Source organism: Capra hircus, chromosome 22, assembly GCF_001704415.2.
Source record: "Capra hircus breed San Clemente chromosome 22, ASM170441v1, whole genome shotgun sequence".
Lineage (NCBI taxonomy): Eukaryota > Metazoa > Chordata > Mammalia > Artiodactyla > Bovidae > Capra > Capra hircus.
The window spans coordinates 56,536,414-56,562,847 of record NC_030829.1 but is presented as its reverse complement, the minus strand read 5'-3'; the positions used below and the strand labels follow the sequence as shown (position 1 = coordinate 56,562,847).

At 50.5% G+C, this 26,434-nt stretch overlaps 1 protein-coding gene across 1 annotated transcript in view; it reads left to right on the top strand.

Moving 5' to 3' along the window:
* MKRN2 (makorin ring finger protein 2) overlaps window positions 1,351–26,434 on the top strand; it is a 43,588-nt gene continuing 18,504 nt past the window's right edge. Inside the window, exons 1-5 of the mRNA XM_018066964.1 lie at window positions 1,351–1,499; window positions 20,905–21,033; window positions 21,918–22,099; window positions 23,112–23,416; window positions 24,316–24,530. Coding sequence (XP_017922453.1) covers window positions 1,474–1,499; window positions 20,905–21,033; window positions 21,918–22,099; window positions 23,112–23,416; window positions 24,316–24,530 — 857 coding nt within the window. The 5' untranslated portion in view covers window positions 1,351–1,473. The remainder of the gene's footprint in view (window positions 1,500–20,904; window positions 21,034–21,917; window positions 22,100–23,111; window positions 23,417–24,315; window positions 24,531–26,434) is intronic.

Here is a 26,434-nt window from a genome sequence, read left to right as displayed (position 1 = left end):
TTCGACACGACTGAGCAACTGAACTGAACTGAACATTTTAATTAATGATGAAATATCACTTTCCCTGAACTCAAGAACAAGACGGAGGTGTCCACTATTACCACTTCTGTTCACAGTTGCCCTGAAGATTCTCAGCAGTGCAATAAGGCATGAGGTAGAAGTAAAGGATGTGACGACTGGTAACAAAGTAAAACTACCATTATTTGTTGATGGTATGATTGTGTACGCGAGTCTGAGTGAACTTCGAGAGTGGTGATGGACAGGGAGGCCTGGCATGCTGTGATTCATGGGGTCGCAAAGAGTCGGACAAGACTGAGCGACTGAACTGAACTGAAAATATCCGAAACAACAAAGAAACCACTGGAACTAATACATGAATATAGCATGGAACAAGCAATAAAGAATTAGGACATTTTTTAAAATAGCATTTAAAATGCATCCAAAACACTGACCAAGATACGTGAAAATAAACATAATAAAAGCTGTTGACAACTACACTGAAAACTACAAATTTTCCAATATTCTTCCTAAGCTTCTGAAAGAAATTTCAAAAGTTCTACATAATTGGAAGTATATTCTATGTTCATTCATCAGAAGACAATATTTTTACAGCAGTAAAAAGACTCTTAAATGTCCCATTGACAGCAAAGAGATCAAATCAGTCCAACCTAAAGGAAATAAACCTTGAATATTCATTGGAAGGACTGATGCTGAAGCTGAAACTCTAATACTTTGGCCACCTGATGCGAAGAGCTGACTGACTGGAAAAGACCCCGATGCTGGGAAAGACTGAAGGCGGTAGGAGAAGGGGACGACAGAGGATGCGACGGTTGGATGGCATCACCGACTCGATGGACGTGAGTCTGAGCAAGCTCCGCACGGGAGATGGTGATGGACAGGGAGGCCTGGCGCGCCGCAGTCCTGCTACTGCTGCTGCTAAGTCGCTCTGTGCGACCCCGTGGACTGCCGCCTACCAGGCTCCTCCGTCCATGGGATTTTCCTGGCAAGAGTACTGGAGTGGGCTGCCATTGCCTTCTCCTGTGTGAGACACTGAATTGAACTGCGCAGAGGAGAGAGGGGAGCTTGGCCGCGGGAGGGCCGAGGTGATCCTAGGCCACGAGAAGTCGCTAAGGAATGGTGAAGAAGAAAAGGAGAGACCCGTAGGGACTAACAGTGGGCCCCCGGGCGTAAAACCCGCGGGCCTGAGGCGAGCCACGCCCGCCCGGGAGGCCTGCGGAGGCGGGACTAGCAGTGCAGCGATTGGCGGTTGGCCCCGCCTCACCCCGGGGCGGAACCAATTGTGACGGCGGCGAGGTTTCCTGCCGGCGCCCGCAGCGTGAGGCACGGAGACGCCGGCGTGCGCCGGCGTGACGCGGCCCCGCGGGATGGGCAGGGCCGAGGCCGAGGCGGGGACGGCGGCGGCTGGGAGAGCTAGAGGCGGCTGCCGCACGACGGTCCTCCGATCCGACCGCCATGAGCACCAAGCAGGTCACTTGCAGGTCAGTGCGCGGCGCCGCGAGTCCTTCCCCGCGCGCGCCTCACCGCCGCGCCAGGGAAACGAGCCGGAGTGGGGCGGTGGGAAGCGGCTCTCCCGAGGTTCGGGCTCCGGCGGGGCCGGTGCCCAGGACCCGGCGGTGCGTGGCCGAGCCCCGCGGGCGCTGCGCCGGCCGCCGCGCGGCTGGAAGGAGAGCGCGCTGGCGGGTCGTGCGGGCTGGGAGGTTGGCCCGAGACCTGGGGCGAAGCCGCCGCTGTGCAGCCAGGGGGCCGAGGAGGTCGTTTACAAACGGCGATACCACCCAGGTGTAGGCTCTCATCGTCGGTGAGGGCCTGCGGAAGCGGCCTTCGGTTCCTAAGTGTCTGGAGAACTCCCATGCACAGTTAGCGAGTTGGAAGCTGCTGTGTGGGAAATAGCGTTTGCTGGAAGTTTCTTTCTTTTCCCGCGTATCGCCAAGGCTTGTGTTGAGCAGCCTTCGCAGTAACGTACTAGGCAGACGTTATTCCTGTTTTATAGGACAGGGAACTCAGGCCGACGGAGGGTAAGTGAGAGCCGCCCCTTACGGAGAAACCCATTTCTGTGGAGAAATGCAGCGGTAACGGGTGGACGGGCAGTTGTAGAAAATTCAAAACCGGATGGCTCCACTGCGCCCGTTAAATAGAAAGAGCTTGGTGTGTGTAACACCGCGTTCCTCGGCAGGGATGTGGCTCGAAGGTTTGGGGGTCCTGCTCTTACTGAACCTGAAAAGTACAGCTTTTAACAGTTGGTCTGAGTTAAATCTGCGTGGGACGCAATGATGGGCGGCGGTACCCAGCCCCATAGTCGTGTGGTTCGATTATATGTAATGAAGAGTTTTAAGTATCATCTGTGTTACTGCTTCTCTTCCTTACTATGAATAGTTGAGAAAGTGTGATGTAAAAAGTTTCCTGTTAGCATTAGTCTCTATTAACCGTTTAACCAGTTAATCCAAGGCCTATGTGCTGTTGTCAGAAATTGGCAATTTGTGTGGATAGAAAAGAATTTCACTAGGTTATTTGTAATACAAGGTCTTTTGTGAGCACCTGTGCGTATGTTTATGTATATTTCTGTAAACTTCCCCCTGTTGGACAATATCTTTAATCATTGAGGTCTGTATACCAAATTACGGTTACCCCGCCTAAGCCGCGTCTGCATAAGGGTGCTTGTGTCTGCGCTGCTTTGTAATAGAATCTCCCATCTGCGTGGTGTCTCAGTTGACAGATGAGGAGAAGCTGTGCTCCGACTTGAAGCTTGCCCCGAATTCACATCGACCTCTAGGAACAGAAATGTAAATCAAGATTACCTTGGGGTTGTTCTTTCTATCCTAGGAGATGGCTTGATCTAAAAGCTTTGGTTCTGGTTTTCCCAGATGGGAGTGTCCTGCAGCGCGTTGGTACAGAGAAACTAGAGTGGGTTGGAAGGTTGAGAAGGGATCAGTTCTGTACGAAGTGATGTTTGTTGGCGGTACCCTGGGTGCTCTTTGAGGTTCCTTACCAGCCATGTTGCTTGTCATCCAGCAACACACACCATTCCGTGGATCACCAACCAAACCTCAGCAGTGAAGTGACTTCCAAGGTTATTCAGCTTCCAGGTGGCACATGTGGCATCAGAGTTTGTGTTCTTGTAGGTGCTCTGGCCCCCAAATAAGTTCGGGAAATGCTAAATTAAAGTTTCTTTACTGCAGGAATTTTCAAAGTTTTAAATTTGCTCATACCAAAAAGGAAAACTCATCCAAAACTATACAGTGGGACTGTGCCTAGCGGTCCAGTGCTTAAGACTTCGCCTTCCAGTAGGGGGTTCCAGTTCAATCCCTGGTTAGGGAGCTAACATTTCACATTCTTCAGGGCCAGAAAAATCAGAACAGAAGCAACAGAAACAATATTGTAACAAATTCAGTAAAGACTTTTAAATGGTCCATGTTAAAAAAAAAAAAAAGGTTAACTTGCGAAGGGATGCGAAAGAGTCTGGCTTGCAAGGCCTGCCTTGCCCAAGGAGGAACAGAAGACATACTTACATAGGAAAATGGCAGTGGCACCAAGAGTGCCAGGTTGCCATGAGTGCGCTAGTGATGGGAAAGCTCTTCTCGCTTCAGCGCCTTATACACTGAGGTCTTATCTCCAGACATTGGCAACTTATATGAAATGTGCAAGGTTTGATTTGTTCGGGAGACAGATCTAAAACTGGGTGGTCTCCTGTTTTTGGTTTATGTCAAGATGCAGACGGGTTTTGGTTTATGCTGCATGTCAGCAGGAACAAGTGTTTGTTTTGCTTCCATTATAATACGAGCTAAATGGTAGGATTCCCAGACTGAAGGACAAAGACATTCCGTTTGTTGCCTGGAATGCAAGAGTGGCCACTCACACCTCTGCGCTGTCGGTCAGCTCCCCTCACTCCTCAACATTCCACTCGCTCCAGAATCTCAGTCTGTCCAGAATCTCAATTTTTTGCTGATACTTTTTTCCAAATCGTCTCCCTAGGTTTCCAGTCTGCTTTCAAAAGCCTGGTGCAGGCCTTTATCATTGCTGGTAACCAATTTGTTTGTCCTCCGCCTCATGTGATAGCGGTAGGTCCCTTTGTTAATTACGGTTTCCATAGAGTCAGGCCCGGAGCTTGTGATTCATTGAAAGGCACCAACAAAATACGGGGCACCTTGCGGCCCCTGAGCGAAGGAAGCGCTTGAGCTCCAGCCTCGGGCAGCTCTGGATTCTGATTCTGGCTTCACCTGGGCTGCAGTCTCCTCACCTGTAAAATGGGGATGGCCATGCCCACCCAGCTTGGAAAAGCCCCTGGTGCTGGGAAGGATCGAGGGCAGAAGGAGAAGGGCATCAGAGGATGAGATGGCCAGACGGCATCGTCGATGCAATGGACATGAACTTGGGCAGACTCTGAGAGGTGGCAAGGGACAGGGAGGCCTGGTGTGCCGCAGTCCATGGGGTGGCAGTCAGACATGACTGGGTGACTGAATGACAATGCCCAACCAGTAGGGCTGGTTAAGAAATTAGATAATAGCATAATCCTCAGACCACTGAGGATGTTTCAGGCTAAGCACTGATATGCCGTCTATGAAGCACTATGAATTATAATCATATTACAGATGGGAAAGGCTTGGAGATTTAAATTTTTACTCGAGGTCATATAGGAGGCTAACTTCATGGTCTTCCTTTAACCACCACATTGTTCTTTATTTCATCTCTGCCACTCATCAGGTACTTCAGGCCTGTCGCCATGCCTGCCATTAGCTAAGTTCCTTCCCCTTTTTATAAAGCTTTTGTTTTTATTTATTTGGCTGCAGTGGGTCTTAGTTGCAGCACGCAGGTGCTTTAGTTGTGGCATTCGAACTCTTTGCTGTGGCATGCTGGATCCAGTTCCCTGACCAGAGATCAAACCTGGGCCGCCTGCACTGGGGGCCCGGGCCACCAGGGGAGTCCAAATCTGCCTTCCCCCTTGATGGACCTGTTGTCACAGGCAGTACAGCTGTAAAATTTAAGCCTGTGAAAATACGTGGGAAAAGGTGCAGGAGGGTGACGCTGAGAATGCAAACTGCCCGTGTACTTGGAAGTGACTTGCAAACATGTGCTGCTAGAGGCGGGCACTATGGAAAGACCTGCATGAAATCAGGTTGGTTCTGTTTGGCTCAGCGTTCAGCCACAGCTGCTGGCGGTCCTGTAGCTGGTAGTGAACCTGATACCCCCTGCAACAGATAACAGCCGCACCATCTGAAACCATCTCTAGGGTTACCCAGGATAACAGATGACTTTGGAGTGTCCCTGGAAAGAACCTCCCTACTCTGAGTCTCAGCTGTGCACATCCCCCTCATATACCAACAGCCCACGGTCCTCTCCAGCTCGTGTCTCCTCCTGCTCTCTAGGAAGCTGTGTGAGGGATGGCTTGGCCATCCAGAGGGTGAGCAGCTGGAAACTCGTTACCGGATACGTACCGCATGAAGGAGGCCGGGGTTAAACTTAGTATAAGCTGGATGGTGAGGAATCGCTGTGAGCAGCTGACAAAGGTGCCCTGAAGGACTGGCCGGCCGCTCCCAGGGGAGTTCTGGGTTTGTCACCGGGCAGCGGAAATGCTGACATGTGCTACAGAAACAGGACTGGACGGCTCCACTTCTTGTTTCCCGCTTGCCTTGCTTGAGGCAATGATGGAGGCTTAGAAGTTATATTTGAAACTGAATTTCAGTTTAGTGACAGAGGTGAAATGCCTTGTATGGAGTCACCAGCTTCTAAGTGAGAAAACTGGGAACTTGGGTGGTGGTGAAGTATTTTGAATTTTTGATGGAGAATATAATTAGTGCAGTTGGGAACGTGTGTTTTCCAAATAGGACTTGTGGGAGGTGGTGGTAGAATTACTCAATATAAGAGACACCTGCAGGCCCCGCTGAGCATCTCTCCTCCTCTTGCCTGCTTAGTAGGTGGTATCTGCCAGTCTTGCCCTGGTTCTTTGAGGAAATTTTGTCTAGTTTCTCCAAAAGAAATCATTAATGAAGCATTTGTGAGATCTCACTTGTGTGGAACTGTTTTTGTAGCCAACTGGAACCTGTTCTCTTCCACTCTCTCAGTTCAGTTCAGTCGCTCAGTTGTGTCCGACTCTTTGCGACCCCATGAATTGCAGCACGCCAGGCCTTCCTGTCCATCACCAACTTCCGGAGTTCACTCAAACTCACGTCCATCGAGTCCGTGATGCCATCCAGCCATCTCATCCTCGGTCGTCCCCTTCTCCTCCTGCCCCCAATCCCTCCCAGCATCAGAGTCTTTTCCAATGAGTCAGCTCTTCACATGAGGTGGCCAAAGTACTGGAGCTTCAGCTTTAGCATCATTCCTTCCAAAGAAATTCCAGGGCTGATCTCCTTCAGAATGGACTGGTTAGATCTCCTTGTGGTCCAAGGGACTCTCAAGAGTCTTCTCCAGCACCACAGGTCAAAAGCATCAATTCTCCGGCGCTCAGCTTTCTTCACAGTCGGACTCTCACATCCATACATGACCACTGGAAAAACCATAGCCTTGACTAGACGGACCTTTGTTGGCAAAGTAATGTCTCTGCTTTTGAATATGCTATCTAGGTTGGTCATAACTTTCCTTCCAAGGAATAAGCATCTTTTGATTTCCTGGCTGCAGTCACCATCTGCAGTGATTTTGGAGCCCAAAAAAATAAAGTCTGACACTGTTTCCACTGTTTCCCCATTTATTTCCCATGAAGTGATGGGACCAGATGCCATGATTTAAGCCAACTTTTTCACTCTCCTCTTTCACTATCAAGAGGCTTTTTATTTTTAGTTCCTCTTCACTTTCTGCCGTAAGGTTGGTGTCATCTGCATTCCACTCTTTAGGAGTTTACTAATTCGGATAACTGGATTTGGCTCTCGTCGTTGATTTTTTTTTTTTACACCTTCAAAGATTACCATACTTGGGGATGGCTGGGATCTATCAGTGTTTGTTTCCTTTATATTTAGTTGTTTGGCTGAGTTGGTCTTAGTTGTGGCACGCAGGATCTTCGGTTGCGGGGCGCGGGGCTTTAGTTGCTCGGCGGCGCGTGGGATCCCGGTTCCCCCACCAAGGGTTGGATCTGCGTCCCCTCTACTACAAGGCGGATTCCTAACCACTGGGCCACCGGGGAAGTCCCGGAATTATGTCACGATGTTGAGTAGTGTTTCTCCAGAAGAGTTACCCAACTGTTGAGAAGTGTGATACGCTTTCATGTCGGGGAGCCCAGAATCGCCGCTACAGCTGGTGATTGGCTAGAATGACCCATGGAACTCAACATATCGTTGTACTGAAGACGAAGGTTGATCACAGTGAGTGGTGAGGGGTCACAGCTGGACCCTAAGGGAGACAGACTCCAGTGGCATCTGGGGAACCTGAGTGCAGGCTTCCTGCCCTCACTTCCTCCCATAAAGGGTCACAGCACCCTTTTCTTCCTGCAGCGGAAACACAGGCAAGGCCATCAGAGGCTCTGTGCCCAGGCCTCTCGCCCTCTGCCTAGCGTGTCCCCAGACCAGACTCCTGGGAAAGCCGATGCGCAGCGCCAACTAGATCCTACACAGGAGACGCGCAGCGAGCGTCTCGTCACTCAGAGACCGTCTCTCCGTGTGGGGGGCCGTCTACCAGCCGGGCCCCAGGGGCTATAGGCAGGGGCCTGCCTTCTAGGCGGGCTCAAGCCTGCTGTATTCACAATGCTTCTGCACACTTTGAAAGCCAGTATTGTGAATACCAAGGTTTATTTAGGCCCTTTTTCTTTTTAATGTTTCTAACAAGAATACCCTTTGTTTGCCAGGTTCTGAGCCTTTTTTCTTTTTTTCACATAAAACTACATCCGGCCTTATAGCAAGTTACTACACAAGTCTCCGGTCTGGTGGCGGCCCCCAGGGGTGTCGCCTGCGGAGACCCCAGCTGACCACCTAGGCAGGACCCTGCAGGACACCGCCTCAGTGTCGCCGCTTGCACCGCAGGTCCAGTCATCTTTGTAGGCTCAGAAACTTGATTCTGTTGGTGTGTTTAGAGGTGACATGTGCTACCCAGGGGCTTTCCAGGTGTCGCTTTTTATGTGAGCGACAGCTGAGTGGCTGAGCCCGCGGCCCCCAGGCTCAGTGGGCACCCTTTCCACGCTCCTGGGAGGAGAGCAGCTGCCCCGTGGGCCTGGTCAGCGGGCAGCCGGTGGGGAGATGGGCAGGTGGAGAGACGGGGAGGAGCGTGCAGAGCAGGGCGGGTGGGCCTTCAGACCGTGGCTCCGCTGAGCAGCCCCCGGCTCCGGAGGGCTGAGGCACAGCGCGCGCCTGTGCTTCCTGGCGGCCTGTCTCGCCGCTTTTGTGGTCGTTGGTAAATTCACATAATAGAAAACATACCATTTTAACCATGTTTAACTGTACATGTCAGTGGCACTAAGTACCTTCATACTCTTGTACAACTTGTGTGTGTGCGAGCGTGCTCAGTTGCGTCTGACACTTTGTGGCCCCATGGTCTGTAGCCCGCCCGGCTCCTCTGTCCATGAGATTTTCCAGGCAGGAATACTGGAGTGGGTTGCCATTTCCTCTTCCAGGAATCTTCCCTACCCAGGGATCAAACCAAGTATCCACAGCTCCTGAATTGCAGGTGGAGCTTGTGGTGGCTTGAGCACCGAGCCACCGTATGGCTCACCATCATCTCTTTCTTGAATATTTTTCACTTTCCTAAACTGAAACTCAGTTCTCATAAACACTTAACTCCCCATGCCCCTCCCCCCCAACCCCTGGCATCTACCAATTTATCCTTACTTTCTGACTCTCTGAATCTGACTAGGTATTCTCGGTACCCACCCCCCCGCGCCAGCCCCTAGCATCTACCATTTTATCCTTACTTTCTGACTCTTTCAATTTGACTAGGTATTCTCGGTACCTCGTATACATGGGAATCAAACAGTATTTGTTTGCACTGTAAATTGGGATGCATTTTTAAGGTTAAGTTAATGTATGTTCTACAAACAGATTGTACTTTCTTCCCACCCCACCCCAATGCTATACAGTAGGTTCTCATTCACCTCAGTTCAGTTGCTCAGTCATGTCCAACTCTTTGCGACCCCGTGGACTGCTGCGCACCAGGCTTCCCTGTCCATCGCCAACTTCTGGAGCTTACTCAAACTCATGTCCATTGAGTCAGTGATGCCATTCAACCATCTCATCCTCTGTCGTCCCCTCCCCTCCCACCTTCAGTCTTTCCCAGCATCAGGGTCTTCCAGTGAGTCAGTTCTTCACATCAAGTGGCCAAAGTATTGGAGTTTCACCTTCAGCATCAGTCCTTCCAGTAAATATTCAGGACTGATTTCCTTTAGGATGGACTGGTTGGATCTCCTTGCTGTCCAGGGGACTCTCAAGAGTCTTCCAACACCACAGCTCAAAAGCATCAATTCTTAAGCGCTCAGCTTTCTTTATAGTCCAACTCTCACATCTACACACGACTGCTGGAAAAACCATAGCTTTGACTAGATGGACCTTTGTCAGCAAAGCGGTGTCTCTGCTTTTTATTATGCTATCTAAGTTTGTCGTAGCTTTTCTTCCAAGGAGCAAGTGTCTTTTAATTTCATGGCTGCAGTCACCATCTGCAGTGATTTTGGAGCCAAGGAAAATAAAGTCTGTCACTGTTTCCATTGTTCCCCATCTATTTGCCATGAAGTGATGGGATCGGATGCTATGATATTAGTTTTTTGAATGTTGAGTCTTAAGCCATCTTTTTCACTCTCCTCTTTCACTTTCATCAAGGGGCTCTTTAGTTCTTCTTGACTTTCTGCCATAAGGGTGGTGTCATCTGCATATCTGAGGTTATTGATACCTCTCCTTTAAATCTTGATTCCAGGGTGCTCAGGGCTGGTGCACTGGGATAACCCAGAGGGATGAGGTGGGAGGGGGGTTCAGGATGGGGAACACATGTACACCCATGGCGGATTCATGACAATGTGTGGCAAAACCAATACAATATTGTAAGGTAAAAAAATAAATAAAGACTGAATAATTTTCCATGGGGAGGGGGGAAATCTTGATTCCAGCCCAGCATTTCACATGAAGTACTCTGCATATAAGTTAAATAAGCAGGGTGACAGTATACAGCTTTGACATACTCTTTTCCCAATTTGGAACCGTTCCTTTGTTCCATGTCCAGTTTCAGCTGTTGGTTCCTGACCTGCATTCAGATTTCTCACGAGACAGATCAGGTGGTCTGGTATTGCCATCTCTTTAAGAATTTTCCACAGTTTGTTGCGATCCACGCAGTCAAAGGCTTTGGCATAGTCAATAAAGAAGAAGTAGATGTTTTTCTGGAACTCTCTTGCTTTTTCTATGATCCAGTGGATGTTGACAACTTGATCTCTGGTTCTGCTGCCTTTTATAAATCCAGCTTGAACATCCGGAAGTTCTTGCTTCACATACTGTTGAAGGCTGATTTGGAGAATTTGAGCATTACTTTGCTAGCATGTGAGATGAGTGCAGTTGTGCAGTAGGATTCTTTGGCATTGCCCTTCTTTGGGATTGGAATAAAAACTGACCTTTTCCAGTCCTGTGGGCACTGCTGAGTTGCCCAAATTTGCTGGCGTATTGAGTGCAGCACTTTCACAGCATCATCTTTTAGGATTTGAAATAGCTCACCTGGAACTCTATCACCTTCACTAGCTTTGTTCATAGTGATGCTTTCTTAAGGCCCACTTGACTTTGGACCCCAGGATGTCTGGCTCTAGGTGAGTGATCACACCATCATGGTTATCTGGAGCATTAGTCTGTTTTTGTATAGTGCTTCCGTGTATTCTTGCCACCTCTTAATATCTTCTGCTTCTGTTAGGTCCATACCATTTCTGTCCTTTATTGAGCCCATCTTTGCATGAAATGTTCCCTTGGTATCTCTGATTTTCTTGACGAGATCTCTAGTCTTTCCCATTCTGTTGTTTTCCTCTGTTTCTATGCACTGATCACTGAGGAAGGCTTTCTTATCCCTCCTTGCTACTCTTTGGAACTCTGCATTGAGATGGGTATAGCTTCCATTTTCCCTTTTGCCTTTAGCTTCTCTGCTTTTCTCAGCTATTTGTAAGGCCTCCTCAGACAACCGTTTTGCCTTTCGCATTTCTTTTTCTTGGGGATGATCTTGATCACTGCCTGCTGTACAGTGTCACGAACCTCCGTCCATAGTTCTTCAGGCACTCTGTCAGATCTAATCCCTTGAATCTATTTGTCACTTCCACCGTATAATCGTAAGGGATTTAATTTAGGTCATACCTGAATGGTCCAGTGGTTTTCCCTACTTTCTTCAATTTAAGTCTGAATTTGGCAATAAGGAGTTCATGATCTGAGTCACAGTCAGCTCCCGGTCTTGTTTTTGCTGACTGTATAGAGCTTCTCCATCTTTGGCTGCAAAGAATATAGTCAGTCTGGTTTTGGTGTTAGCCATCTGGTGATGTCCATGTGTAGAGTCTTTTCTTGTGTTGTTGCAAGAGACTGTTTGCTATGACCAGTGCATTCTCTTGGCAAAACTCTGTTAGCCTTTGACCTGCTTCGTTTGGTACTCCAAGGCCAAATTTTCCTGTTACTCCAGGTATCTCTTGATTCTACTTTTGCATTCCAATCCCCTGTGATGAAAAGGACATCTTTTTTGGGTGTTAGTTCTAGAAGGTCTTGTAGGTCTTCATAGAACCGTTCAACTTCAGCTTCTTCAGCATTACTGGTTGGGGCATAGGCTTGGATTACTGTGATACTGAATAGTTCGCCTTGGAATTGAGCAGAGATGATTCCGTCATTTTTGAGGTTGAACCCAAGTACTGCCTTTCGGACTCTTTTGTTGACTATGAGGGCTACTCCATTTCTTCTAAGGGACTCTTGCCCGCAGCAGTAGATAGAATGGTCACCTGAGTTAAATTCATGCGTTCCCATCCATTTTAGTTCACTGATTCCTAAAATGTCGATACTCAGTCTTGCCATCTCCTGTTTGACCACTTCCCAGTTTGCCTTGATTTACGGACCTAACGTTCCAGGTTCCAATGCAATATTGTTTCTTTATAGCATCGGACTTTACTTCCATCACCAGTCACATCCACAGCTGGGCGTTGTTTTTGCTTTGGCTCCATCCCTTCATTCTTTCTGGAGTTATTTCTTCACTGATCTCCAGTAGCATATTGGGCACCTACTGACCTGGGGAGTTCGTCTTTCAGTGTTCTATCGTTTTGCCTTTTCATGCTGGTCATGGGGTTCTCAAGGCAAGAATACTGAAGTGGCTTGCCATTCCCTTCCAGTGGACCACATTCTGTCAGACCTTCCACCATGACCCGTCCGTCTTGGGTGGCCCCACATGGCATGGCTTAGTTTCACTGAGTTAGACAAGCCTTGTGGTCCATGTGATCAGTTTGGTTAGTTTTTCTGTGATTGTGGTTTTCATTCTCTTTGCTCTCTGATGAATAAGGATAAGAGGCTTATGGAAGCTTCCTGATGGGAGAGACTGACTGAGGGGGGAGACTGGGTCTTGTTCTGATGCGTGGGGCCAGGATCAGTTCAGTTCACTCGCTCAGTCCTGTTCAACTCTGAGGCCCCATGGACTCCAGCACACCAGGTCTTCTTATCCATCACCAACTACCAGAGCTTGCTCAAACTCATGTCCCTGAGTCAGTGATACCATCCAATCATCTCATCCTCTGTTGTCCCCTCTCCTCCCGCCTTCAATCTTTCCCAGCATCAGGGTCTTTTCCAGTGAGTCAGCTCTTCACATCAGGTGGTTAAAGTATTGGAGCTTCAGCTTCAGTATCAGTGCTTCCAGTGAATATTCAGGGTTGATCTCCTTTAGGATGGACTGATTGGATCTCCTTGCAGTCCAAGGGACTCTCAAGAGTCTTCTCCAACAGCACAGTTCAAAAGCAGCAATTCTTTGAGCTCAGCTTTCTTTATAGTCCAACTCTCACATCCGTACATGACTACTGGGAAAACCATAGCTTTGACTAGACTAGCTTTGACTTTGTCAGCAAGGTACTGTCTCTGCCTTTTAATAAGGGGCCATGCTCAGTAACTCTTTAATCCAGTTTTCTGTTGCCGGGCAGGGCGGTGTTCCCTCCCTGCTTGGCCTGAGGTCAAGCTGTCAGCTGCTGCCTCTGCTCCTGGACTCTCCCAGGCGAGTCTGGCTCCGTCTCTTTTGGGGTCACTGCTCCCATCCCCTGGTCCTGGTACACTCGGTTTTCTTAGTGCCCTGCAAGAGTCTGTTTCCCTTGTCCTGTGAAACTTCGTAATCAAGTCCCGAAGTCAGTAACTCTTTAATCCAGTTTTCTGTTGCCAGGCAGCTCGGGGGCTCTGTGGTGGGGCTGGTACAGTGGTGGTCTCCTCCAAGAGGGCTTATGCCACACGCTGCGTGACCCAGGGCTGCTGTAGAGCCCCTGTGCGGCAGGCCACTGCTGACCCTTCCTCCACAGGAGACACTCAGACACTCGGAGGCAGGTGTGGCTGGTCTCTGGGGCCTCTGGGCCTGGTGCGCACACGGTTTTGTTTGAGCCCTGCGAGTATCTCCGGTGGGTATGGGGTTTGATTCTAAACGTGATTTTGCCCCTTCTATCATCTTGCTGGGGCTTCGCCTTTGTCCTTGGGTGTGGGGTATCATTTTTTGTTGGGATCCAGCATTCTCCTGTGGATGCTTGTTCAGCAGCAAGTTGCAGTTTTGGAGTTCGTGCAGGAGAAGGTGAGCACACGTCCCTCCACTCTGCCGTCTTGAGGACAGTGTTGGGTTCACGTTAGTTCCCATTTGTTTATGTTTCTTTTTGCTTCCTTTGCTTTAGGAGGCAGATCCCCAAAAATATTGCTATGGTTTATGTCAAGGAATGTTCAGCCTGTGTTTTCCTCTAGTCTTATGGTTTCCAGTCTTACATTTAGGTCTTTAGTCCATCTTGAGTTTGTTTTTGCGTGTGGTGTTGACCAGATGGCCCCAAGCATGTTTTCGAGAGTAGCAGTTCTCTCAGGTCAGGGCCCCCACGTTGGGAAGCACCACACGGTGAAGCTGTCAGGAAAGCATGTGGTGGGTTGGAGGGGGTGGGATGGTCCCTTGGTCCCGCCAGGACTCGTCTGGCCGTGGAGGAAGGTGGGCCGTCACCGTGGGGTGCGGTGGAAGCTGGGGTGCAGCGCTGCAGACGAGGCTGTGGTTTGGCCAGAGGCAGAGTGACCGGAAAGTCAGTTTCGGGAAGAAGAGGTCCGGGCTCCCTGGGGAGACCAGAGCTGGGGTCCCCTGCCCAGCAATTAGATCTTCTCTAAGCCCCCCACCTCTCTGAGCCTCAGCTTTCCTGTCTGCGTCATGGGTATAGAGCTGGTACTCCAGGGTAGTGTCAGGATTAAATGAGATAGAGAAGCGAAAGTGCTAGACAGAGTCTCACTGACGGTGCTGCTCCTTGAACCTGTTGCAGTTTTCCTTCCTGTTGTATTTCTGGAAACTTGTTCAGAGAGGGAAGGCCCTCTTTGCCACAGTTAAGAAGAATCGCTCTTTCAAAAAGATACATTGTCACAGCCTTCCGGGGGAGGGGAGAAATGGGTGACCCCAGTGCTCCACACTGCTAAGTTGAGAGCTGGCGTGGGTCTTGGGAGTCTTCCGCTCTCTCTGCTTTTGTGCCTTAAGTTAAAACGTGGGTTCACAGATGAAGCCCCTTTCAGAGCACCTTCCTGATGAGTTCCTCACCGACTTCTCCAGCCTCTCTAGTCTGTGCCCCCCCGCGGCTCCGTAGCCCTTCTGGAAAAGGCCTGGGAAGGGGTCATGTCTTTCAGCCCCTTGTCCCTTACTAGGGGCACACTGGTCAGTAAAGCTGGCGCGGTCTGGCCGTGACCCTCCCGTCTGTCTCAGCAGGCCTGCTGTGCCCTCAGGCGGCTCCCCTCTCTGCCTTCCTGTCTCTTCTCGGAAGAGACACGGCCTCCTGCCGCCCATGGCAGCCCTGCGCTCTGCACACTGCTTCGCACAGCCCCGTGGGTCCTCCCCGCCTTAGTCCTATGCCTCCTCAGCCCTGTGCGTGTGTTGTGGTAAGGCACGGGTCTGTCTTGTAACTGTCAGCTTAATCGTCAGTGTTTTTTTACTAAACTTTAACAAGAGCTGACTCTTTTTAAAGAGGTGAGTGACTGCAGCCATGCGATTACAACACGCTTGCTGCTTGGAAGTAAAGCTGTAACCAACCGTATTAAAAAGTGAAGACATTACTTTGCCAACGAAAGTCCATCTAGTAAAAGCTATGGTTTTTCTACTGGTCATGTTTGGATGTGAGTGTCAGACTATGAAGAAAGCAGCGCCGAAGAATTGATGCTTTTGAACTGAGGTTTTGGAGAAGACTCTTGAGAGTCCCTTGGACTGCAAGGAGATCCAACCAGTCCAAGGAGATCAGTCCTGAATATTCATTGGAAGAACTGTTGCTGAAGCTGAAACTCAAAAACTTTGGCCACCTGATGCAAAGAACTGACTCATTGGATAAGACCCTGATGCTGGGGAAGATTGAAAGCAGGAGGAGAAGGGGATGACAGAGGATGAGATGGCTGGATGGCATCGCCGACTCGATGGACATGAGTTTGGGTGAACTGCGGGAGTTGGTGATGGACAGGGAGGCCTGGCGTGCTGCGTCCATGGGGTCACAAAGAGTCAGACAAGACTGAGGGACTGAGCTGAATCAGAGGTGAACTTTGGGGGTTGGGTGAGATAGGTATTATACTGAGCGTTTATGTTTGTTTTTTTTTAAACACGCTCTCCCCAGTATTCGATACTTTTTATAATTTTTAAAAACTAAAATAACCGTCGTTTACTCTTACAGAAGTAGTATATATTCATGGTAGAAATACGTTTCTGCCTTTTTGAAATGCAGACACGTGTGTGTGTGAAAGCATACGGTATGATTTAAAGTCTGTGGTAAAATGTCCGTAACAGACTCGCCCGTCTTAGCCGAGTCTCAGTGCTGTGGCTGGCGCATTCGCGCGCTCGTGCGCCCATCTCCCCCATCCACCTCCAGGACTCTCCCAACCCCAAACCGAAGCCCGAACCCCAAGCCCTCTCGACACTTCACTCCTGCATCTGCCTCCCCAGCCCCTGGCACCGCCGTCCACTTTTCTCTGAGTTTGACTGTGCTGAGCCCCTCGTGGAGGTGGAATTCTGTGGTGCTTGTCTTCCTGTGTCTGAAGGCCTTCCATGTTGCAGCAACGGTCAGGCTTTCCTTCCTTGCGTGTGCAGACACATGTTGTTTTTATCCATTCGTCCACGAAGGAACACTTGGATTGTTTCCCCTTTTCTCTATTGTGAATCATGTGGGGTGTACAAATACTTGAGTTCTTGTTTCCAGTGCGTCTGTGTATATACCCAGGAGGGGAATTGCTGAGTCCTATGGCAGTTCTACCTTTAATTTTTTGAGGAATCACTGTACTGTTTTACATAGTGACGACTGCACCATTTTACTGTATATTCTGTTTTGTAATACAATTTTTTCAGTTAATACGCTCCAGTTTTCCATGTCAATGAATTATCTGATATCTAGTCTGTATGCGTCTGTACCCGGATTTCCTCATTTGTCCCACAGATTTTTTTTCCCGTTTTCACCGACCACTTTATTAAACAATGTATTCACTGTTTTATTCCACTTTGTTGTTGAGTCACTTAAGTCATGTCTGAGCGTTCTGCAACCACATGGACTATAGCCCACCAGGCTCCTCTGTCCATGGGATTTCCTGGGCAAGAATACTGAAGCAGGTTGCCATTTCCTTCTCCAGGGCCACAGGTGTTTTTTGGAGCTGCTTTGTCCAAACCAGAATATAATCCAGGACCAAATATTGCATCGGTTATTGCATACCTTACATTCTGTCTGCTAAGCTAGTGCAGTCTACTTCTTTTTAAATTTTCTTTTGACAGCTTTATTGAAGTGTAATTTTCATGCCATTTATAGGGACTGTGTCTGCATGTAGGCTGTATAAGCTGTATAGTAGTCTGTAGAAGGACCGTTCTGTCCCTGTGGATGCGCCCCTTTACACCACATGTAATGAGTTCATGCAGTGGGTGGCCTTTTGTGTCTGCCTTATTTCACTTGCTGCGATGTGTTCGCCCTCATCTTTGTAGCACGCATCATTGCTTATCCCTTTCTCTTGCCAGATAATACCCCACTGTGTGGATGTTTTACAGTTTGTTTATCCCTTCACCACTTGATGGAATTGTCAGAGTTCTCACTCTGACTATTATGAATAACGTTGCTGTGAATGTTCCTGTCCAAGTATTTGAACATGTTTTCATCTTTCTTGGGTAGACAGGGTCAACACCTAGGAATGGAATTGCTGAGTCCTGTGGTAAATTTATGTTTAAGAAACTGCCAAACTGTTTTCCAAACCGAGGCCCTCTCCCCTTACTCTTTTCCCATGACACTTGCTGGGTAAAGAGACCTGCCCCACATACCGCCTCTTCTTCTGTATTTATCTGGTTGCTTTATCATGAAGTCTTTTAGTTTGTTCCCAGTCCTCCTGAATTTCCTATAAACTCAAAGATCTGCAGCTTTGGGTTTTCTTGAACTTTTTATTTTGTGTCTTGGTATAACTGATTAACAGAGCTGTAACAGTTTCAGGTGGACAGGGAAGGGATCAGTCATGCATGTATGTGGATCCCTTCTCCCCCAAGCCCCGCTCCTATCCAGGCTGTCACATAGCATTGAAGAGTTCCATGCACTATCCAGTAGGTCCCTGCTGGTTATCCATTTAAGACGCAGCAGTGTGTACACGGCCATCCCAAACTCTCTGACTGTTCTTCCCCTCAGCAACCGTAAGTTCATTTTCTAAGTCTGTGAGTTTCTGTTTTGTAAGTTCATTTGTGTAATTTCTTTTTAGATTCCACATATAAGGGCTGTCGCGTGGTAGTTCTCCTCTGTCTGACGACTGCACTCAGTAGGATGCCCCCGGGCCCATCCACGGCTGCTGTAAATCGCGTCCTGTCGTTCTCTTTCGGTGGCTGAGCCACAGCCCTTGGTCTGCGTGCGCCGCGTTTCTTTCTCCTGCCGGTGGGCATTCAGGGGCTCCCCTGTCTTGGCTGCTGTAAGCCGTGCTGCAGTGAACACTGGGGCGCTCGTATCCTTTTGGGTCATGTTTTTACCCATCGGTGCATGCCCAGGAGTGGGGTTTCAGGGTCAGATGGTAGCTCTATTTTTAGTTTTTTAAGGAACCTTTGCACTGTTCTCTGTAATGGCTGTACCAGTCTACATCCCCACCAACAGGGTAGGAGGGTGCCCTTCTCATCATACCCTCTCCAGCAGTTATTGTTTGTGGATTTTTTTTCATGATAGCCATTCTGGCGGATGTGAGATCTCATTGTAGTTTTGACTTGCATTTCTTGAATGATCAGTGATACTGAACATCTTTTCATGTGCCTGTTGGCCATCTGTGTGTCTTTGGAGAAATGTCTGTTTAGGTCTTCTCCCCATTTGTTGAGCGAGTTGATTGCTTTGACACTCTGAAGCAGCATGAGCTGTTTGTACACATTTTGATCGTGACTGATGCCTTGTGTATCGCATCATTTGCAAATATTTCTCCCAGTCTGTGAGTTGTGTTTTCGTTTTGTTTATAGTTTCCTTTGCTGTGGCAAAGCTTTTGAGTTTGAGTTGGTCCCACTTGTCTATTTTTGTTTTCATTTTGATTATTCTGGGAGATGGGTGAGAAAAAGATGTTGCTGTGATTGATTGCACAGAGTGTTCTGCCTGTGTTTTCCTCTAGGAGTTTTCCAGTATCTGGTCTCATTTAGGTCTTTAATCCTGTTTGACCTTATATGGAGTTAAAGAATGACCTGTGGTCACTTTCTTGCACGTGGTTGTCCAGTTTTCCCAGCAGCATTTGTTGAAGAGACTGTCTTTCCAGCATTGTGTGGTCTTCCTCCTTTGTCACAGATCGGTTGACCGTAGGTGCGTGGGCTTCTTTCTGGGTGTTCTGTCCTGGTCCATTGATGCATATTTCTCGTTTTGTGCCAGTACCATACTGTTTTGATGACTGTAGCTTTGTAGTGTAGTCTGAAGTCCGGGCGCCTGATTCCTCCAGCTCTGTTTTTCTTTCTCAGGATTGCTTTGACTCTCTGGGGTCTTTTATGTCTACATACAGTTTTTGAGATTTTTGTTCTATTTCTGTGAAAAATGCCATTGGAAATTTGATAGGGATTGCATTGAATCTGTAGATTGCCTTGGGGAGTATAGTCATTTTGACAATATCGCTTCTTCAGTCCACAAACATGGGATATTTTTCCGTCTGTTTGTCTTCTTACAGTCTTTGGAGTACTTTTGTCTCCCTAGGTAGGTTTATTCCTAGGTATGTTATTCTTTGAGGTGTAGATCCGCAGTTTTGTTGGATTCGAGTTTAAGTGTTTTTGCCTAGGATGCGTGGCAGTTTCGTTGTATACTTCATTCACGTTGGGTACCATCCGCAGACATGGTTTTTTTTTTTTTTCATGTGTATCCTGGGTCCAGCATCATTTGTTGAATTACCTTGACACCTTTAAGTCAGTCACTGTATACGTGCGATTCTATTTATTGGCTCTTAAAAGAGCCTCCCTCCGCCTCCTTGAACTGCAGTTTCTGCCTCTTCGTGTCAGCAAGACCGCGGGGCTCCGCTTGGGGTCGCCCTCCCTGCTCCGGGCCCAGCTATGCCTCGCGGCGGGAGGCCAGGCTTGGCGCCTTTGTTTGCCTCCACGGCCCAGTCTGGTGTTGCCTTTTGTCCACGTGTGAAATCAGTTGTTTGATGTGTTTTGTTCTGTGTCCTAGCATTTCACAGTGGAGGGACAAGTTCCATGCTCCTCCTGGCTGGAAGCAGAAATCTCTTTCCTCTTCTTGTACTTCAGTTTGGACAGTTTCCGTTGCTTTGTCTTCAAGGTTTCTGAGATTGTCTTAGGTAGTGCTCTTTTGCCGTCATGGTGTACCTGTCATTTCTCATTTGGTTCGTATGTTGTGGAAGTTCATTCGGTTCTTTGTGGTGCTGTCCATTTCTCCTCGTGTTATTTTTGTGCTTCTCTTAAAACCTTCAGCACACTGAGCGTGGCCTGTGGTGGCCGTAATTAAAGTCTCAGCCTCCTGAGTCTGCCGCCTGCCGTTCCTGTTACTGACGGACTGTTCGCCTGGCTGTGGGTCACGTTTTCCTGCTTTTGGGTATATCCAGTGATTTTGGATTGAATGCCAAATGTTGTGTTTTTGAGCATTTAGATTTTATTCTCCTCCCTCACAGAATGTTAAACTTTAACTGCCAGTAAGTTATTTGCTGTCATCTAGCTCGTTTTCGAGCTTTTCTGTCTTTTTCTGAACGTTACTGGGGCAGACCGAAAGTCTCTCCGTTTGAGAGTGCGTTTGCCCTTAATGCCAAAGCGCCTCCCTGCTCCGGCGGGACGGAGCCAGGATGCCTCGCTGTGGCTCCTTCAGGCCCGACTGGGACGGCCTGCGGATGCTCTTCTCTGTGCCTGTCTCGGCGCTGCCCTCGGCACGGTTTAGTAGGGCAGGTCGTGTCAGCTTTGTTTCACAGGTGAAGGTAGCAAGGCCCGCCAAAGCTGGTTTTGCGCTGATGGCTGACGCCGCTGGGGCTCGAGCCCAGGTCTCTGACTTCTGCACAGCAGACCCTTTAACTCCGTGAGGACAGAGCAGGCCTTCAGCATGTGCTTTCTCAGTTAGGAGGCTCACATTTTACGCGGGGAACGTTTCTTAAATCAAGAGGATGTTTGGAGGATGAAATATGTGGGATTACGTTTCTTCTGGAAACACTGCCACGGAAATAGCTGTGGTGTGTCTAAAATCACTGTGTCTTCGATTCAAGGACACGGGGGCATCTCCAGTGCCCACTTAACACATAGTGTATGGAGAGTGTGTGTGTGTATACTCGGTTCAAGAATACGGTGATGTGGAAAGTAAAGTGTGCCTCTAAAAGCCCTGTGCCTCTGCTTTCTCTCCAGGTATTTTATGCACGGTGTGTGTCGGGAAGGAAGCCAGTGCCTGTTCTCACACGACTTGGCGAACAGCAAGCCATCCACCGTCTGCAAATACTACCAGAAGGGCTGCTGCGCCTACGGGGCTCGTTGCAGGCAAGAGCCGCGCCTGTGCCGGCTGCTACGCTGAGCTCGCGGGGCCCTAAATCCTTCATCTGAACCTTGGGTCTTGATGAGGGGAGAACTTCAAAAGGAGTGTGCAAAAATAATTCAGAAAGCTCAAACTTAGTGCCCTAAAAACAATTTTAATTTTCCAAAGTCACTTTCAGGCCCGTTCTTACGAGTCTGTAACTATAAATTTGCATTCACAGTATACCCAAGAGTTTATGTCTTGCCTTTTCTTAATAACATGTCATAAGCTTTTCCCAGTGCTGCCACTGTTGCGTGCTAACTGTGGTTTTATAACCTTCCATGATGTAGATGTCCCATCATTCAGCTCTTCCACATTAGCTGCTTTTAGAGACGTAAGTGGCGTCCAGCTTTTTGGGTGAGTGCGCACGCAGCAGCATTTATGCGCGCGTGGTCTTCATTTGAATCCACCGTCCGTAGGTGCCTTTCCCTGGGCGCGCAGAGAGCAGCTGCTCTGCCTCCTGGACTGGGAGCGCCCTCTGTCCCTCCCTGTGTTCCCGGGACGCGGGCACTCAGCCCGCCCTGCTCTGCTCCCGCCAGCGGGCGCCCCCAGGAGTCCAGGGAACAGCCACCATCTCCTGGGGGTCGGGCTCTGCGTGGTCTGGGCAGCACGTCCGTCCCACTCGAGCTCCACAGGGCACTCAGTGGAAGTAATAGACAGCAGTGTACCACCCACTCTGAATTGCCAGGCAGTTCTTTCCAGCTGGTAAGAGTTTTATCGATTAAAGTACAGGAGATTGTCTCCCCGTCCACGTGCACAGATGGAGCAGAAGCGGACGGAGCCTTTGCGACCTGGGGCGGGTGAGGCATGTTGGGGGGGGCTCCTGATCCTCTGCGTGTGTCTTGTCCAGGTATGATCACACAAGGCCCTCTGCTGCGGCTGGTGGGGCCATGGGCACTGTGCCCCATGGGGTGCCCTCCCCGGCTTTCCACAGTCCTCGCCCTGCTTCTGAGCTCACTTCATCGATCGTGAAGACTAACTTACACGAGCCCGGGAAACGTGAAAAGAGGACGTTGGTACTGAGAGACCGAAGTGAGTGGGCACGGCCCTGTCTCTCCTTTGAGCAGCACCCTCGTGTCCTGGGCTTCCCTGTCAGGGGGCCCCTCAGCACCTACCCAGAGCCCCCTGAGAGCAGCCTGCTCTGCTGCAGGGCGCTCGGGCCACATGTCTGGGCTCGTGCCTGTGGTGGGGAAGGGACACTGTTGGCACTGCGTGGGGTGCCGGCCCCGCTCTGAGAGGCTGCAGGCTGCTCATCGCAAAGCTCCGCGTGTTGATGAAGCACGTTTCACTGTTTCCCGTCTCTGCTGGTTCACAGTCTCGGTCCTCAACGCCGAGCCAGTTGCACTTTCAGAAACAGAACAGCCCGCCGCAGTTTGGGAAGTGGTCTGTGCCCTGGAACAGGGTTTGCCTGGGTCAGAGACTACAAACGGTAGTTGTTTTATTGGCTGGTTCTCACCAGGTGAAGGAGTTTCTACTTCTGAAAATTGTTCAGCATAAGATAGGCAGATACCGCACTAAGCAAACAGGTCCATCCCATAGCTGCCCGCTCTGAGGAGGTTAGGAGCGTGTGCCAGGGCGGCGGCGGCTCCTGGCTGAGAGGTGGGTGGTGGCTGAAGGGCAGGAGTCTGCCCTGGGTCTTCCGTCTCCTCACTGTAGAGCGACTGGAGAAGAGGGAGTCTCTGCGGTTCTGTTGACATCATTCCGGATTCCGTTCGACTTTCTTTTTTTTTGAGTGTAACTGGTCCATGTGTTGACATTTCCATACTTGCCGTTTTTGAAAAGCAACTTTCACATTCTTTTATAAAAATATATCACCGTCTGCTTTGCTATTTCCCTATGTTGCCAATTATGGCTTTTTGGTTTTTATTACAGTTCTAAGTAATACCACTCTGAACATTTTCCCCTCTGGCCTTTGTTTTTTTCCATATATTCCCAAGGGTGAAACTCCCAAAGTCAGGGTTCATCTGTCAGGTTTTGACTGATGGCTTCCCAGAAAGGTGGGGCTGGGGTTCACGAGCGTGTGCGCTGTGCATTTTCTCTTCAGATCTCTCCGGCATGGCTGAAGACAAGACCTGCCCCGGCGTGGGGAGTGGTCCTGGGGGCTGCAGCGACGCGCAGAGCGGCCCCGAGCTGAGGCCACACTCTTACCTGGACGCCATCCGGAGCGGCCTGGACGACCTGGAGGCCAGCAGCTCGTACGGCGGCGGGCAGCAGCTGTGCCCCTACGCGGCCGCTGGGGAGTGCCGCTTTGGGGATGCGTGCGCCTACCTGCACGGGGAGGTGTGCGAGATCTGTAGGTTACGCGTCCTGCACCCCTTCGACCCTGAGCAGAGGAAAGCTCACGAGAAGGTACAGCGCCCAGCTTGACGTGAACGCGTCTGAAGGAGCGGGTTGCGGCCGGGCGGGGGGGTGCACTAGGTGACGAAACCCTTGGCAGCTCTGTCCGCGTCTTTCTGCCAGTAGCACCTGCATCCTGGGCCTGGCCAGCCAGGCCGAGCCCCGGCGAGAGTGAGGCGCCCGCTGCTGGAGGGACTGGCAGGGCCGCGGGCTCCAGCGTCTTCTGGCGGCCTCCGCTCAGCACAGGCTGTGGAGGGGGGCTGCTCCCCTCCCCCCACATCTCCAGCGGGTGAGGGCGGCTGCGCCCTCCGCCGTCTCCAGGGGGTGTGGCGGTGAGCGCCGATGAGAGCTGCCCTCCCCCGGGGATGCAGTGTCCCGTGTGCCTGTGGGTTCGTGTGCGTCCACCGTGCCAGGGTCTGGGTCTGTGTAGCCTTCACGTTGACGCCGGTGCCCAGTACGTGGTGCTGCACTGGGACGTGTTCACCTGCTTCCTGAGTGGAGGGGCGTGTCCTGGGAGGAAGAGATGCTGCCAACCTCCGACCCTGGCCTGTCAGCCCAATGTTTTAGGTTAAGAATTGTTCACCATGTCTGGTATTGGTGTGGGGCAGGGCAGTGCCCAAGGGGCCAGGACACCAGGGTCCCAGTCCTGGCAACCTCTGTGACCCCACATCAGCCCTGTAACTTCCTTGGGCCTCTGATCTCGGGTTTAAATTGGAGGCGACCCAGGAGCGGTGCTGGAGGGCAGAGGGCCGAGCTGGTGGCGGCCTGAGCGCGCGCTGTGTCCCGGACGCAGGCCCTGCCTCGGCAGCCTGGGTCCCCGGCCCTCCTGCCCAAGCTGGGCCGCGTGGGCGCCAGCTGCTCCCAGGCCTCAGGCTCCCCCCCACCCCCACCACCCCCCCCCCGTACGTCAGGTCTGCATGTCAGCATTCGAACGCGAGATGGAGAAGGCCTTCGCCCTCCAGGCAAGCCAGGACAAGGCCTGCAGCATCTGCATGGAGGTGATCCTGGAGAAGGCGTCGGCCTCGGAGCGGAGGTTCGGGATCCTCTCCAGCTGCAACCACACGTACTGCCTGTCCTGCATCCGGCAGTGGCGGTGTGCCAAGCAGTTTGAAAACCCCATCATCAAGTAAGTGCAGCTGGGGCCTGAGCTGTAGACGCTGGGAGGAGGCTCGACCCGGGACCTTCTAAGATCTGTCTGCTCTGAAGCCTTCCTCGTCTTCCGGGCTGCAGGGCCTTGAGCAAGTTGCAGACCACCCCCCCCTCCCCCCTGAGCCCTGATGCCTTCTCCTTTTAAATGTGGGTGTCAGTTCCTGCAGGCGTCTGCGGTGCTGGGGGGACCTCAGCAGGCACCCCTGTGCGAGAGGGCCCACTGGGCTCTGGTGCTCACGTGACTGGCGGTCTGCCCTTAGGACAGCTGCCTGTCTTTGTCTTCATCTGCCATATAGGGGCCACTTGAAGCCTGAGGGAAGTGGGGCACGAAGCCCATTCCACGTGGCCTCTGACACTGGGTGTCCTCAGTGAGCACAGGGCTTGGCTCCAGCTCTACTGAGCGCGAACCCACACATAGGAACACAGGAGTCTTCAGCTCCTCAGCGGGAGGGAGCAAAGCTCGCCCACAGGGAGAAGCCGCCACACGTTGTGCAGCGTGAGAAACTTCACACTCGTTATGTCGTCATTCTCTCAGTGACCCCGTGATCGTCACCCTCGCTTTGTGTAGGGAAACTCAGGCCTGGTGAGGTCAGGTGACTGGCCTAAAGTCACACATGTGTGTGGTGAAGTAACAGCTTTATTGAGATGAAATGTACAGCTCAGAGGACTTGTATTATGTTCAGAGTAGCGCAGCTGTTACATAGGCTAATTTTAGAACACTTTCATCATCTTAAAAAGAAAACACTCGGCCTCGAGTCACTGCCTGATCCCTGCTTCCAGCCCTGGCGACTGCTTTGCTGCCGTTCGGGCGCTTAGGCGCGTCCGCCTCTTTGTGACCCCGCAGACTGCAGCACGCCAGGCCTCCCTGGCCTTCACCATCTCGCAGAACTTGTCGGACTCATGTCCTTTGAGTCGGTGATGCCATCCCGCCATCTCGTCTTCTGTCGTCCCCTTCTCCTGCCTTCAGTCTTTCCCAGCATCAGGGTCTTTTCCAGTGAGTCCATTCATCAGGTGATCGAAGTATTGGAGCATCAGCTTCAGCATCAGTGCTTCAGTGAATAGCCAAGGGTGGTTTCAGTCAGTAAATCAGTGTTGGTCTGACGTTGCCTGTTCTGGCCACGTGAAGCGGACCCTGCCATAGCAGGCCTTTCTGTCTGGCTCCTCAACTCAGCGTGTTGTCAGAGTTCACCTTCGTTGTGGCATGAGCCAACATACTGTTCCCTTTCGGTGACCGAGTAATTGTTTCATCCTGTGCCGAGGCCGCGTTTTGTTTATGTGATCACCAGTTGAGCTTCCGGGTTGTTTTTATCTGTTGGCTATTACAGTGGCTTTTTGGCTATTTACATCTTTTGGCTATTTGTGCTTGTGAATATTTATTGTATTTGTTTGCCTGCCTGCTTTCAATACTTCTGGGTATACACTTAGGAGCGCAGTTGCTGAGCATATGGGAACTCTGTGTCTTACATTTTGAGAACCTGCCAGACTGCTGTCCAAAGTGGCTGAACCAGGGATGTCCCTGGTGGTCCAGTGGTGAACAACCCACCTTGTGACTCAAGGGACGTGCGTTCAGTCCTTCATCAGGGAGCTGAGATCCCATATGCCTTGGAGCAGCCAAGCTGGCACCCTGCAGCTCCCAATGCTGTGTGCCACTGGACTCCGTGCGCTGCAGCTAAGACCAGCACAGCCAGATAAAGACGCCCCAAAGCGCTTAGTCTGTTAAAAAAAATGGGTGAACCATTCTATACCCCCAGGGGCTTCCCGGATAGCTCAGTGGGTAAAGAATCGCCTGCAGTGTGGGAGACCCCGGTTTAATCCCTGGGTCGGGAAGATCCGCTAGAGAAGGGATAGGCTACCCACCCCAGTGTTCTTGAGCTTGCCTTG